Raw genomic sequence first — 14,963 nt, forward strand, 5'->3', positions numbered from 1 at the left:
TCAAAATTGTAGAAGGAGTAGCATTTTAAAGGAATTTCACAGAAAATTCCATTTTTAGTAACCATGGCAACACCATTCATCAAAATCAAAAACCGATGCACTGTTTTATGTATCTTTGTGTAGTCTACTTGTGTGCCAAGTTATATTGAAATCAGATCAAAACTGTAGGAGGAGTAGCATTTTAAAGGAATTTCACAGAAAATTCTATTTTTAGTAACCATGGCAACACCGGTCATCGAAATAAAAATCCGATGCACTATTTTATGTATCTTAGTGTAGTCTACTTGTGTGCCAAGTTATATTGAAATCAGATCAAAATTGTAGGAGGAGTAGCGTTTTAAAGGAATTTCACAGAAAATTCTATTTTTAGTAACCATGGCAACACCATTCATTGAAATCAAAAACCGATGCACTATTTTATGTATCTTTGTGTAGTTTACTTGTGTGCCAAGTTAAATTGAAATCAGATCAAAACTGTAGGAGGAGTAGCATTTTAAAGGAATTTCACAGAAAATTCTATTTTTAGTAACCATGGCAACACCGGTCATCGAAATAAAAATCTGATGCACTATTTTATGTATCTTTGTGTAGTCAACTTGTGTGCCAAGTTATATTAAAATCAGACCAAAACTGTAGGAGGAGTAGTGTTTTGAAAAATTGTTTACAGACAGACGGACAGACAGACAGACAGCTAGACAGACGGACGGACGACGGACGCATTACTATCGCATAAGCTCTTCTGGTCTCTGACCAGTAGAGCTAAAAAGGAAAACAAATTCTTTAGCCTAAGGTCTAACAAATTAAAGATATATTTAATTTTCCAAATTTTTCAGTTTTTTTCCCAGCACTTAAATCCTACCATCTTTCATCTCACACATAAGAAAACTTTCCTATGTTATGCCTGCAGTAGTGATGGTAATGTTAAATCATATTATAAATGGATATAGACACTAAAACAGAAAACGCAACAGATGTATGGTGATATCAAATATATATGTATGACCTAAACACCCTAATTCCAAATTTAAATAATAAATACAGCAATGAGCAGCCATAGTAAAGCCAAACAAAATCTCCATCCATGGCTAAAAAAATCAGAACAAAAAATAAAATGAAATAACTTAAGCAAATTATTTGATACATACATATGTCTTTTAAAAAAAAAAAGCACACAATCACATCCAAACTAAGCACAGTTGGATCATCGAGAATGAAAAAAATCTATTCTCATCAAAGTTATTTTAGCATTTCTCCCTTATATAACTGGTGCAAACATGTACTGATCAAGTTACCCATTGGTATTCTAGTAGCAAGATACTACAGTCATGAATCAACATCAAAATAACTGTATAATGAAAACTTTTTAGATGTACTGCAATGTACACTTATGTCCCTAGTTAAGGTCAGACATGTTCCTCAAATGTGTGTATTGTATCTCGTGGTATTATATAAGAAATTATTCATATTGTCATTCCCTTCTGATTTCTACATTGTTTTCAAAATGTTTTTAAATATAAGTACACCAAAATTTGTGTTATAGGCCATTTAGAAAATTACCCGTAAGGGTTATATAAGAAATATGACCCTATTTTATCTTGGCCAAATGCCTGGTAAGGTACCCTAATTTTTTGTGAGGAAACTTATTTAAGTACCTTTACTTCAATGACAAATTCTTAAGAAAAATTATATATTTTTGAGGAACGTGTCGTCTGACCTTAAAGAGTAAGGCTGAAGTAACTATGATAGATTTTTTTCCCTTTATCAATTAATATTCAACCCTCCTTGAATGGGTTAACTTAATGTCTACCTATATGATTTTGAAAACAGTTTTCAAGTTAGTACCTTGGGTAGAAATAGATTTTTCTAAAAGTTCTGAACTTAAAGATTCCAATCAAAAAATGAAAAGAAAATATTTCTGAAATCCTATGTGTTTTCGAATATCTTTCCAATAAGTCCCATTTACAAACAAGAGGCCCAGGGGCCACATCGCTCACCTAAGCACATCGGCTAGGGAAAAGCACAAATCAGATCAGAATTGAGAAGTTTACTGAGGGGGTGGGGTGGGGGCTTGAACTCTAATACTACTTGAGAATGCCTCCATATCAATTCTGCAAATAACTTCTTGAGAAAGTTCTTGAAAAAAAGATTTTTATATATTTTTTTAAACATTTTGTTTGTATACATGACTTTGTAATAATTTGAATTTGACTCCCCATTCTTTCCCTCCCACCCAAAAGGGTACTCATGATCTGAACACATTTAAATTTCAATACATGAGGATGCTTACATTTCAATATGACTTAACATAGCTCTTCTGTTATTGAGATTTTTACCTTTATTTTCCTATGTAAAACTTGGATCCCCCATTGTGGCCCCACCCTACCCCTGGGGGTTATGGTTTGAACAAACTTGAATCTACAGTACCTGAGGATGCTTCCATATAAATATCACTAATCATGGCTTTGCAGTACTTGAAAAGAAAATTATTTATGATATTCCTATGTAAAACTTTGATCGGCAATTGTGGCCCCACCCTACCCCCAAGGGTAATGCTTTGAACAACCTGAATGTAAACTACCTGAGGATGATTCAACATGAGTTTCATTTTTCCTGTCCCTATGGATCTTGAGAAGGAGATTTTTAAAGATTTTTCCTATATATTCCTATGTAAAACTTTGATTGGCCATTGTGGCCCCACCCTTGCCCTGGGGTCATGATTTGAACAAACTTGAATGTACACTATTGAGGATGATTCAACATGAGTTTCATCTTTCCTGTCCCAATGGTTCTTGAGAAGAAGATTTTTAAAGATTTTTCCTATATATATTCCTATGTAAAACTTTGATCAGCCATTGGCCCTGCATTTGAATAAAATTGAATCCCGTTTACCCAAGGATACTTTGCAGCAAGTTTGGTTGAAATTGGCCCAGTGGTTCTTGAGAAGAAGATGAAAATGTGAAAAGTTTACAATGATGACAACAACAACAGACAACGGACAAATTTTGATCAGAAAAGCTTACTTGAGCCTTTGGCTCAGGTGAGCTAAAAATGTCAGAGACAGACATCAAAATTCAAATTTTGGAGATTTGACATAGAACAAGAGTGTGAATTTCAAAGTTGGTTGTGACTACATCCTATGTACTTGTGGTTTATTACAACGATATGTGCTCTCAATAAAAGTGTGAAAAGATGTGAATAAAATTTCAGTGGCAGGAAGATGAGAAAAAGATAATAAACCTTTGGGGAAAAGAAATTCCCTCATAGTGTACTTCACAACAACCAGATCACAAAATACTGTACCTTTTCTTCATACACATATTTCTGAAAATTTTAATTTCCTTACATGTAAGTACATAAACAAATGATAATTTATTAGTTGTGGGCATTCTTATACACACAGTGCTTTTCATTCATATTTCAAAAGCAACCTTTCTAAATAAAAAAAAAATTTTAATAGATAAATCTTGCTTATTTTGAGAAAAAAAATGCTGACTAACTTTAGGCCATGAAAAACACTGACATTGTTTATATACATTTAAGTTCTGTTATGCCCTCTATGTTAGCAGATTTATGTATTGTATTTAATCTGCACAGTGTATAAGCTGTAACTACACGTCATGCTTAACAACAGAGTCCATCCCAGATACATTACCTTCTCTTCAAAAATAATTCTCTGAAAATTTATTTCATCAATGAAAAATTCTTATTCTCCCTTCGTCAACTCCAAAATATGCCTTATGCCATATTTGTGCTTGACCATCAAAATATCAAACAAAAATCATAGACCCATGATCTACATTGCTCCACTGAGTCAACAATAACTTGACAAATCAATTTCTAAATGATCGACATTAATAAAACCTCTGTCATCAGGGTCAGATTGAGTACATTAATTTTTAGATGTCAACTTCATTAATTGTAACCTTTTTTGTAATTCTTGAGAATATATGTTTACACATTGATTGTGGTCACAACCCCTAACTCTGGGCTAACATAAGTGGAAATTTTACAACACTGCTTAGCAAATTAGAAAACATTGATTATAAAACGTGAATGATGAGAAATCAATAAAATAAATTTTAGCAAATATTCAATTTATAGAATATAAAATGCCTTCCAAGAGTGAACAACGACTCTTTACTCAAAGTGAGAACATGAATTTTTTTTTTGCTAACCATCAACGAAAACAACTCTGAACATTACATATCATATTACTTTAAATTCCCTCATTCTTTGGATCCATGCTCTTCGGGTAGCAAAAACATTCAACTAATCTCAAAATCAGTCTTTAATTACAAAACTTTCTGGGAAGAATTATGATATATTTGGTCTTAAACTTCAACTTAATTATTTTTTCAACTTTAAAATTTGAAATTTACTTAAATATCATTGATCTCCTTATTCTGTTGCAAAATTGCCTCGTGAGAAAAATATGACATATCTATCAGGCTATCTTTACAGTAATGCTTGCTTGACCTCTTCCAACTCAGGGTAAAATTATTGGTTTGGTAGGCAGGTGAGAAAATCTTTTTTCCAAAACACTTTAACATAATTTGTTGACGGGATAAAACGAATAAAAGAAAAAATATAGTGTCATTGAATGTAAAAAAATAAGTTTTAGTTGGGCGATTCTTAGTCAGTCGGTCAGGAGAGGTCAAACAAACAATTTTTAAAGGACGGCCTCAGCATGCAGAGTGTCTTTGTTGTCCTTTAAAATAAAGGATAATAACGATAAAACAGACTGACAATCTCCGTAGACTGACAACCTGTGTATGAAGCCAGATAATCCCTGCTGGGTTACACTACACACCTGGGCGTTCTTTTTGAAGTCTTTCTTTTTATTCTTGATCTGTTCCTGCTCCTCTTCCATCTGTGCGTATTCCAGTTTCTTCCTCTTCTCTAGTTCTGCCACAGCAGCCTAATTAAAATTTAATAAAGATCACAAACCTCTCACATCTGGTACACATTTTATTTTCAGGAATTGATAAAATGATACAGTTTACTTTAATTTTTAAAAGCGAGATTAAAGTTTCGTTGAGTAGGTAAGGTGTTTTTGAAATCTTGGTATTTTGTAGATAAGGGGGTATGTCAGCAGATCTATGTTTTTATGTCCTTTATAACATGGCTGTTTAGGATACTTACTTTGAATGCTCCAACAAATCTGACAAACTGTGAGAAGAAGGAAGTTGGAGAACACGTGCGGGGGTTCTCTCCGAAAAACTCCACCACTCTCTTGTAGGCATCCTGAAAATAAAACAGTGGAATAAATCAATTTGTTAAATTACACACATCTTGAATTAATCACAAAAGCATGTTCTCACAGCAATTAATTTGAGAAATGTGTGTGTGAGCCATTTTATTGCTATATCAACCAAAGTATATCTCTGCAATAAATCTTCATGTACTATTTTATGACTTACCCCAATTTTTTTTTTTATTTTAAGTTTTGATGGGTACCTCTGCGGTTTTGATGACTTACCTTTGCTGTTTTGATGGGTTACAGTCATATTGAAGAATTAACATTAGGAAGCCTGTTTGTTCAGCTTCCTAAGCCTGTCATTCGATTTTGATTTTACTTTTACTATTCTGCATCTTATCTCTCTTAATTTTATGTCGACTTGTGGATTTTATTTTTACTATACAATGAGAAATACCTCTGCGGTTTTGATGTCTTACCTCTGCGGTTTTGATGACTTACCTTTGCTGTTTTGATGTCGGCCTGTAGTTTTTTGAGCCTGTCTTTTGATGTCTTACCTCTGCAGTTTTGATGTCAGCCTGTAGTTTTTTGGTTTTGATGACTTACCTCTGCAGTTTTGATGTCAGTCTGTAGTTTTTTTGATTTTTTGTCTTACCTCTGCGGTTTTGATGTCAGCCTGTAGTTTTTTTATTTTGATGTCTTACCTCTGCCGGTTTTGATATCAGCTTGTAGTTTTTTATTTTGATGTCTAACCTCTGCAGTTTTGATGTCAGCCTGTAGTTTTTTAAGCCTAACTATTGATGTCTTACCTCGGCTGTTTTGATGTCGGCCTGTAGTTTTTTAAGCCTGTCCTCGGAGTTCGTGAGGAACTCTTTCAGGACAGGAGGGGCGTCTCTGCTGTGTTTCCGTGCCTCATACTCTTTCTGGGTCATCTGCATTCCCTTCTCCAGATCCTTGTAGTCAGTGATTATGTTCTCCATAGAAACTGAAAGTAGTGATAAAATTAACATAAATATAGGACCACTATTCAAATACAGTATTTAAAACTACTGTAAATAATTGCAACTTTTTCTAATTTCAGCTAGTCTCTTTTGATTTTTGGTCCATTAAACAGTAATTTTGTAGAATTTTAACTTTTAATCAAGAACATATAAGGAACTTTCAGTTTAAAATAAAATGAACATATATATTGTACCATTATTCCCACTTAATATTTGAAACGCTGTAAACATGGTAAATACAATTTTTACTTAAAACTTACTATCTAATCATGAAAATAAAATGTTCACGGAAAATGCAAAGAATAACTCATTAACCATCATATTCAAAATAAAAAATGACAGCATAAACTCACCCACTGCGGCTTTTTCTATAAAACGGAGCTCTGAGTCGAAATTTAAAATCTCTGGGAATTTGGTCTGAACTGTCTGCACCAGGAAGTGCATTAATGAGAAGGTCTTGTCTTTGGTCTTCGTGTCCATCAGCTACAAAATATTCCACATACATGAAGGCAATTATAAATCAAGCATTCTGAATACATTTAAAAGCTAGAGCTCACATTATTCTGTAAACCAACCAGTGCAGGTACATTTCATGTTATTGAATGAAAATGATTTTTTGAAAAAGAATATGTAGGTTTAAGGAGACTGACCATCCTGCTCTCATTAATGTAGTTTCTCCCCTTGACAAAGGGACATAACTCACCATGTCCAGACTCTGAAGTTTAAAGCCGTACACCGCCCCTCTCTTGGCACTGTTCATGTAATTCCCTATGGCTAAAATTATCTACAAGGTAAAAATAATGTGTGTTAACTTTATCAATAAATGTTCGTTAACTTTATTTTGTTTCCAATCAAGAAAATATTTGCAGAGTGTTCAATGTTTGAAAGAATTCATAATTTTTCTTTGGTTCATAGGAACCTAATATGAATTGTAGTTTGAAGGGATGTCAATATTCATTGACAAAATGCTTTAAAACTGATTCCCAACAAACTGCCATGGTTTATAGCATTTCTTTATAACACTTATAGAGTGTCTACGAATCTTAAGTTTGGTCCATTCTTACCTCTAACATTTTCCTGACTTTTGTGGAACTTCTTAATGACATGGAAGCAGCAATGATTGCATTGACTTGCTGGAGAAAAAGAATAAAGTAACAGCTTAAATCTGATACATCAACTTTTTCTTTAAAAAAATTTATTCAGATGCAAATAATAAGTATGCACATAACAAAATGTCTGTTTAATGCCATTTTCAGTCATTTTTGTGGGATTCTCTCTAATCCTTGTATAATCTACAACAGTTTACTTACTGGAGCTAAATGATGAACATTTTCATTGAAATTTCCAATGAAACTCATGATGTGTAACTTTTGTGACAATCTCTCTATCTTGGACAACTGAAAAGACAAGATAATATCTTCATACAGTCTAAAATAATGTGTTTACAAGATTTTATATAAAAAAATTACTGAGGCAAAAAAAATAATAAATAAATCCAAATTTATGGTTAAGTTCAACGTTTGTACATGCAAAATCAACATGATATGTACATGTATTTTAGACTTAGAGTGAGGTGTTTTTTTAAAATGTTAAAAAAAGAAACTGTTCTCTTCAGATGGTCTAGACAAACCTGTAACATGAACCTATCCTCGTCTGACAATCTGTCTAACGGTCGTCTATCTTTCTCGTATTGCTTGTACGCTTTCATCTGCATAAAACAGAAAAAATGTCAGTTCTATTCTTTGTTCAATAAAATACTTTTAATCAAAAGGAAAATTTTAATCTCTTCAAACCATTATGCTAAAAGTTTTGAACCTTGTGAAAATTTTTCTTAACTAATTAAATTTTGCATTTTTAAAAACATTTTTCAATTAATCAAGTGAATGAATTCAATTTAAAAATTCATATTTGTTCTTTGTGTTTTGTTTGTTATTTTTTGTTTAGTGGGTAAATACCTCAGCATCATTGGGAAGAATGGTGAGGAGGATATCTGCCATATCTAGAGACAGGGTCTTCAGGTCGATCCTGTAGTGAAAGAAAGAAAACATGGCCGACTTAAAAACAAAACTGATCACAAAAACAATAGCGACAAAAGAACAAACATAACTTCTGACAAACTTACGCATTAATGGCTCGACAAACTTCTTCATTTCTGAGTTCTAGTTTCCTCCTGGTGATTGCTTGTTAAAATGGAAAAAAAAATTCTCATTGATAAAAAATTAATAAAACTATACCTCATATTTTGTAACATAAAGCAATAATGAATCATCTAGTTTTTTAATGAATTAAGGGTCATATACATATTTCTTTTCTTTCAATTAGAAAATGGAACATCTTCTACTAAGAAGTTAAACTATTGCCATTTACATATGAACTTAAAAAGATTTTTGCACATTTAATATACAACACTTACTCATTTATTATTTTCATTCTCTTTTTCATGTGTGTATTTCTCAAAAAGTCCACACAGCTGAGAATAAACAGCATCACCAGTCCTCCCCCCTTTATTGAGTACATCCCCTCAGTAGTAACAGTTCTCCCCCTTATTTATCCCTTACACTTACCCACATTCCTGAGCCTGTTGGGTTCCATGAGACTGACGCTCTCCGCTTTCTTTTTCCTTATAGTCTCCCCTTTCATGTCCTCAGCCCCAATTAATCCAGCACCGAGTTTAAATGTTTCCTCGAATTCCACAAAGTCTATAACACTGAGGAGCTTATCATCATCAAGGTCTGAAAACACTGTCCCCTTAACCTGCTGGGGCTTCAGGGGGGTCCAGTTCAACATAGGAAGTCTGTACTTTGTCTGTATTTTCCGTTTAATTGTCATAGCACCTGGTCCTGCAGGTGGGGGTGGTGCCCCGGGCGCTCCAGGGGGTGGGGGTGGTGGGGGAGGCATTCCTGGTGCAGGAGGGGGTGGGGGTGGAGGTGGTGCCACCACAGGTGGTGGTGGGGGAGGGGGAGGAGGAAGCTCATCTAAAGTCGTAGACACTGTACCTGTAAATATTCGGGAAATAAATTTTCATTTACCAGTGCATAAAATCATTCAACAAGGTTTCTTAAAGAAGCAAAATAGATTTTTTTTACTTTAATATGCAGTTTTTCTCCAAATGATACACAGAAAATGCAATTTTGCTTCCTCAACTTAAAAAACTAATAAATTTTTGGTACTATTAGCATTAACTCTTTTCCCCTTAGACCTTTCCCTCCTTTACCCCTTAATGACGACTTTTGACGCCTAGCCCCCAACCCTTAATGACGAGTTTTGACGCACGTGTATTTCGTTGTTGATTTGACTTGAAATTACCGCTTGTTTACAAATTATCAGAGCACAGGTGGCCACCTGCAGGTTAACAATAGATGATTGCATCATACTACAGTTAGAAATCACGTGATTTACCTGTGTAAACAAACAATAGAATCTTGGAAAGTCCCACCAAAATTCAAAATGGCGGACTGTTACATACGATGTTTTTTTGAGCATATTACTCAGTAAATACGCAATATTTTCTCATCCAGTAAAGCATTTCATGAAATTCAGGCTATAAACTACCTATTTCTTGAAAGGTTTGAAAATTATAATGATCTATATGTGTAATATACTCCAACATAAGTTACGAAAATTTCGTGAAGTTCGGGACCGCGCAGTGCCGATTTCGTCACCTGTTTCTCACAAATTCAGAAGATACCTTCCATTTTACACATATTCATTAATGTACAGGTGTAGAAAATAATTATTTTAATAGAATTGGATCATTAAAGTGTCCAAAAACGTTCAGAAATCAAGTTTTAGGACGCAAGTCTGAAAATTTGTCGGCGAGATTGACATTGAAGAAGCACTACAATTTATTAATTTCTGAGTAATTAAACTTATAAAACTGATAATAAATAATAATTTAACCATCAATTATATCATCACACATGTTTTTTATTATTTATACAGACAATTTTGGCTTATTAAAGCCGTTTTACTTGTTGAAAATATCTAATTTTCTATTTACACCTGCTTTCACCTGAATTATTTTTTTAACAGAAATTTCCGATCGAAATTATGTAAAAAGATTTGAGAAATTTAATTTATTACGAATCCAATGATATATAATACATAATATAAATGAAATATTTTGACCCTTAATAGTTCAGTTTTAAACTGCACTCCAAGTCATCTAAAACGCTCTAAGGGGCAGCCAGGCAAACACTCTAAGGATATGGTCAGTGCGTCAAATCGTGGCATTAAGGGGTAAAGAGTTAAAAGCAAGCATTTATGTCCTATTTTTCAAGGAAATAATTTCATCATCAAATCTACTTCAGTATTTACCAGAGGTAGTGAGGTTATTCCTCATGGTTTCCATTTCCCGTAGCTTGGCCTCATACATACTCAGTCGTTTGGCCGATTCCTCGTCTTTCTCCGTAATCATCTGACGTAACGTGTTCATTTCTTTGTCTTGTTGACCTAAATACTCCTATAAAACAAAAGTCAACTGTGAATCGCATTATATTTCACTTATCACATAATTACAGCTCTGAACAAAATGACAATATTAAAATCCATGCATATTAATTGCAAACATTTAATGACATTGATTTTTCATTCTTTAAAAGAATTAAAAGAAATTTAAAATATTAACTCAAAATCACTATAAAGAGTTTAAGTTTAAAAAACTTCAAATTCATTTCATGATTTACTGAAATGCATACAGCAAAACTCGGTTATAACGAAGTCGCTGGGACCTATGAAATTTCTTCGCTATATCCGTAATTTGTTATAACCGTACAAGAAGTTCATTAAATTTATATAGCTGGGGATCCAAGATGACTGTTATTTCTGTGAATTCGCAATATCAGTGTTCGTACTAAACGAGTTTTACTGTATCTAAAAATATGTTAATCAGAATATCTTCAGCATTCCAAGGAGTGACCTCAAGTATTTTGGTTCTATATACAAACCTCTAATTCCTCCACTTTCTGTGTGGCATCTGATAATTGCTTTTCTAACTCCACTACAAAATAGAACAGAATGGTCAAAGAATATTGCTAGCGCTGGGAAATAATTATGAAATTTTTTACACAAGTTACATAATCAAACCACCAAAAATATGTGGGAAAATTGAATTTCACACATTTCAAGTGAACTGATGAGACTTAATTTTTTTCCTCAAAGTTTTTTCTAAATACTTTTACTCAATTTAAAGCAAACACATCGTTTACATGCATGTTCACATTGAGTATGAAAACTTCAAAATGCTAACAAGTGATTCTACTGTACATTTCATAGGTAGGTAACTAAAATTTTCAACACATCAGGAGTAGAAAACTTACAAGTCAGGAAAAGATAAATCAAATGTTAGGAGTTGATAACACGTGTAAGTCAATACACATATAAGGAGTAGATAACTTACACACAATTAATGGGATATACATATATCAGGGGTAGATAACATGGATAACTTACATGATTTCTACATATCAGGGGTAGATACTTACATGATTTTGCCATCGATTCTTCCTCCATTTCCTGAAGGTGTTCTCTCTCCTAAAAAAAATAATATAGAAAATTCTAAAACCAAAATTTATTCTTAACTTGTAAATAAAGAAAAATTATTAAAAAACAATCATAAGTACTTCTAAGTAATTTGTAAGTTTTGTTTGTTTGCTTGAAAACGTTGCATGAACAATACATGTACTAAATTAACTAAACTAAATCATCTTATTTGTCCAAAAAAAAAAACAAAAATAATACAAATTTGACATAGGTCATGCAATATGGAGTTTATGATGACATTTACGGTATATAGGAATTAAACTATTTGAAAAATGAGGAAAAAACTATCAAAATGTACACTGATAATTATTTCCAAGAGAATGTTTAAAAGAAATAATTTTGACTTAATTGAGAAACTTGAATACAAAAATATAGCATCACCCATAAATAATATTGTATACTAAGTTTTATAATTATTCTTTTTGGTTCAATTTAAAATGTACATTAGACTAAAAAATACATTTCCAAACTGTTTCAACAAAATCACAAAGATTATTGAATATATGCACTTATACAATATAAAATACAATAATCATTGCATAATATTACTTGTTGTAATATTAAAATCTTGTACATTTCTTAATATTTATAATTACCGGTCCATCATAATCATAATTCTGTATGATCCATTTCAAGAAAATGTGAAAATTTAATCACTTTTGTCATAAAAAATAATTCATTTTTCAAATTGGAAATCTTCTGTGTTACTACTTATATCATATAGCGTAAACATGATAAAGAGCATATTGAATTCTTATTTTTACACAAGATGCTAAGGGTTTATTTCATAAAACTTACTAGATGATATCAGATACTATTTTTTATGTCCGTCTCACTTTTTGACTATAAAATGAATGCTTTTGTATATATATGACCAAGCTCAAAAAGTGAGCTTGTTTCATGTTCATAGCCAAACATCAACCTATCAATGAACTGACGTGTTATATATTTAGATAGGACCTCATCCATCACTACTAACAGTAGAACTGAAGGAATTCAAATGAGAAGGCTCAATGCTAAATTAATTTTTTTTTTCCAAAGAATGTATTCAGGATAGATATGGATTAACATAAACCTTGAGATGATTGGCTGACCATCTGTAAATCTCGACCAGTGAGAAGCCTCCATGCAGTATGATACATACCCGAGATAGTTCCTCCTCGAGATCCTCGGCTCGCTCGATGGCCTCGGTTTTGAGCTCCGAGTCCTCCAGTAGCTGAGCGACCTCGATCATGTTGTCCACGTACGCGTGAACCTGAACCGAGAGTCGATCACTCTCCGTGTGTCGCAGTTTCTGTAACGACCCACAATATTACACTGATTACAACAATTAATGTACATGAAAGTCAGCCTAATTTTTTCTCTGCAGTGAAGATAATTTTTTTTATCAGTTTACAATGTCCATGAAAAAAAGGACATACAGTATAGCTATTTTCATTAGTACATTTATGAATATTCCTTTTATTTGTCAATGATACAAATTTTTTGAAATCTAATTCAATAACAAATATTTAAAAATGATACATGAATGTAAACTTAAACTGAGATAATAAACAACTTACATTTAAATAATCATCTAATCCAATCTGAGTGAATTCATATTGTAAATGTACACGAAAGTTCATATTTTCCACTGAATGTACCACAATATTAACAAACTGCATACATGCAACCTGGTAAAAGAGAGAGATTGAGAACTTCAGGTAAATATTAAGAAAGACAATTTGTCAAATAACTATGGTCTAACTTCAACATTAAAAATCTTCAAGTATACAATAAAATTAAAATATCTGAGCAAGTATTTGCCAGACGATACATTATTTTCGACAGTTATAGATATACGTACCATAAAGTCTATATGGAATTCTTCATAATTGCGAAAATAATCCATTAATGTTTCAAACCGATGCCTTTCCCCACAAACCTACAGGTAAAAAATAACAGGTAAGAAATTTTCGTTTCAAAATTACACAGTCATTGAACTTGATTTCTAGATGTGTTTTCAAAAAATTTCTTCTTAACTGTATTTAAATTTTGTTGCTACTGAAGCAAAAAAAGAATAGTTACTTCTTTAAAATTGTCGAAGGCTGAGAGGATGATTTCGTGTCCCCCGCTGACTAGACAGACGGCCGCTAAGAGTTCCAGCACCAGGGCTTTAGTCCTACAAGATATATATAATACATACACTATAACCGGGATAATACTGAATAAATTTGCAAATGTGAGGGCCAATTGTTACTCAACATTCTTTATATTTAAAGTAGCAATTTCGTAAAGAAACACACAAATGTACAAAATACTAAAAGAGACTCGGTGCTTTTAACACAACTCACCTGAGACTGTGGTGATTTAGACTCAGGGCTATACAGTTAATGGCGTGTCTATGAGCTATCACAAGGTTAAAACCATACTGAAAAAATAAGGATGAACATACATATTCTGTGAATTATGATTCACTTGTAATATTAAAGATACTCTTTGGAAAATATTGAACTAGCCTAATAAATGGTTCAAACCTGAAAGTTTTTAAGAACTCTGTACATGTATTAAAAATGATCAAATAAGATCTCAGATATGTGTCTGTGAATAAAAAACTTCACTTAACAACTAATATGATCTTGACAAGACTGGTTCACCGATTTATTACCCTAGAACTGTGAATTCTACGAAATCTACCTGATGGTTCATTATTGCCCGTAGACACATGATACAGACGTGGACGTCGTCCCTGGCCTCCCCCATGTTGAGTTTGGACATCTTGGTGTGGCGTGGGGACCCTATCGTGTTGGAACGCTTTAACTTCCTGGCTGGACTTTTGACTAGACCATCTAAACTGGTACTCTTCTCTTTGTTCAATAGCTGCTCTTTTCTACAAAGGCAGTACATGACACTCAGAACCTAACTGTTCTTCTCAATTTTATGTCTAGATTTTTAAGAATTTCAGTCAAGTTAAAATTATACTTTGAAAACATTTTTTTGTTTACATTTAAGGTACCAGCACTTCAGATATCTCAATATACTTTTTTGGGGCAATAATCAAAACCAAATATATATCCTCATGAAATTCTGCTTATATGGTATATAGAATTGTGAATCTTTGTAATTCAGAATGGTTACCTGAGTGAAGCTATTTTAGCTAATTCAAACATATATTCGTTTACAGTAAAACTTGTTTATAACGAATCACTGGGACCTGTGAAATAATTTTGCTACATCAGTAATTC

At 32.8% G+C, this 14,963-nt stretch overlaps 1 protein-coding gene and 1 long non-coding RNA gene across 6 annotated transcripts in view; both read right to left on the reverse strand.

The window, feature by feature from the left end:
* Window positions 1–1,161: 1,161 nt before the first annotated feature.
* On the reverse strand, window positions 1,162–2,752 carry LOC134232600 (uncharacterized). Its single transcript, XR_009984810.1, has 2 exons — window positions 1,703–2,752; window positions 1,162–1,384 (listed from the first exon to the last, which is right to left on the reverse strand). It is a non-coding gene; the product is annotated as an uncharacterized LOC134232600 (long non-coding RNA).
* A 503-nt stretch (window positions 2,753–3,255) lies between these two features.
* LOC134232569 (formin-like protein) overlaps window positions 3,256–14,963 on the reverse strand; it is a 37,014-nt gene continuing 25,306 nt past the window's right edge. For 2 of the 5 annotated variants that reach the window (XM_062714565.1, XM_062714571.1), the window contains exons 8-28: window positions 14,416–14,608; window positions 14,073–14,149; window positions 13,807–13,900; window positions 13,586–13,663; window positions 13,302–13,412; window positions 12,884–13,033; window positions 11,682–11,730; window positions 11,145–11,197; window positions 10,516–10,660; window positions 8,763–9,194; window positions 8,321–8,378; window positions 8,154–8,223; window positions 7,829–7,906; window positions 7,509–7,595; window positions 7,263–7,331; window positions 6,902–6,982; window positions 6,552–6,681; window positions 6,007–6,182; window positions 5,143–5,244; window positions 4,811–4,918; window positions 3,513–3,673 (exon numbers count right to left, since the gene is read on the reverse strand). In XM_062714565.1, coding sequence (XP_062570549.1) covers window positions 3,569–3,673; window positions 4,811–4,918; window positions 5,143–5,244; window positions 6,007–6,182; window positions 6,552–6,681; window positions 6,902–6,982; window positions 7,263–7,331; window positions 7,509–7,595; window positions 7,829–7,906; window positions 8,154–8,223; window positions 8,321–8,378; window positions 8,763–9,194; window positions 10,516–10,660; window positions 11,145–11,197; window positions 11,682–11,730; window positions 12,884–13,033; window positions 13,302–13,412; window positions 13,586–13,663; window positions 13,807–13,900; window positions 14,073–14,149; window positions 14,416–14,608 — 2,446 coding nt within the window. In that variant the 3' untranslated portion in view covers window positions 3,513–3,568. Of the gene's footprint in view, window positions 3,322–3,511; window positions 3,674–4,810; window positions 4,919–5,142; window positions 5,245–6,006; window positions 6,183–6,551; window positions 6,682–6,901; window positions 6,983–7,262; window positions 7,332–7,508; window positions 7,596–7,828; window positions 7,907–8,153; window positions 8,224–8,320; window positions 8,379–8,762; window positions 9,195–10,515; window positions 10,661–11,144; window positions 11,198–11,681; window positions 11,731–12,883; window positions 13,034–13,301; window positions 13,413–13,585; window positions 13,664–13,806; window positions 13,901–14,072; window positions 14,150–14,415; window positions 14,609–14,963 lie in introns of those variants that run through there. The other 3 variants (XM_062714588.1, XM_062714560.1, XM_062714579.1) reach the window with 3 other exon arrangements.

The sequence above is a fragment of the Saccostrea cucullata genome, unplaced genomic scaffold (genome assembly GCF_032062105.1).
Source record: "Saccostrea cucullata isolate Sc308-1 unplaced genomic scaffold, CSIRO_AGI_Scuc_v1 ctg596, whole genome shotgun sequence".
Lineage (NCBI taxonomy): Eukaryota > Metazoa > Mollusca > Bivalvia > Ostreida > Ostreidae > Saccostrea > Saccostrea cuccullata.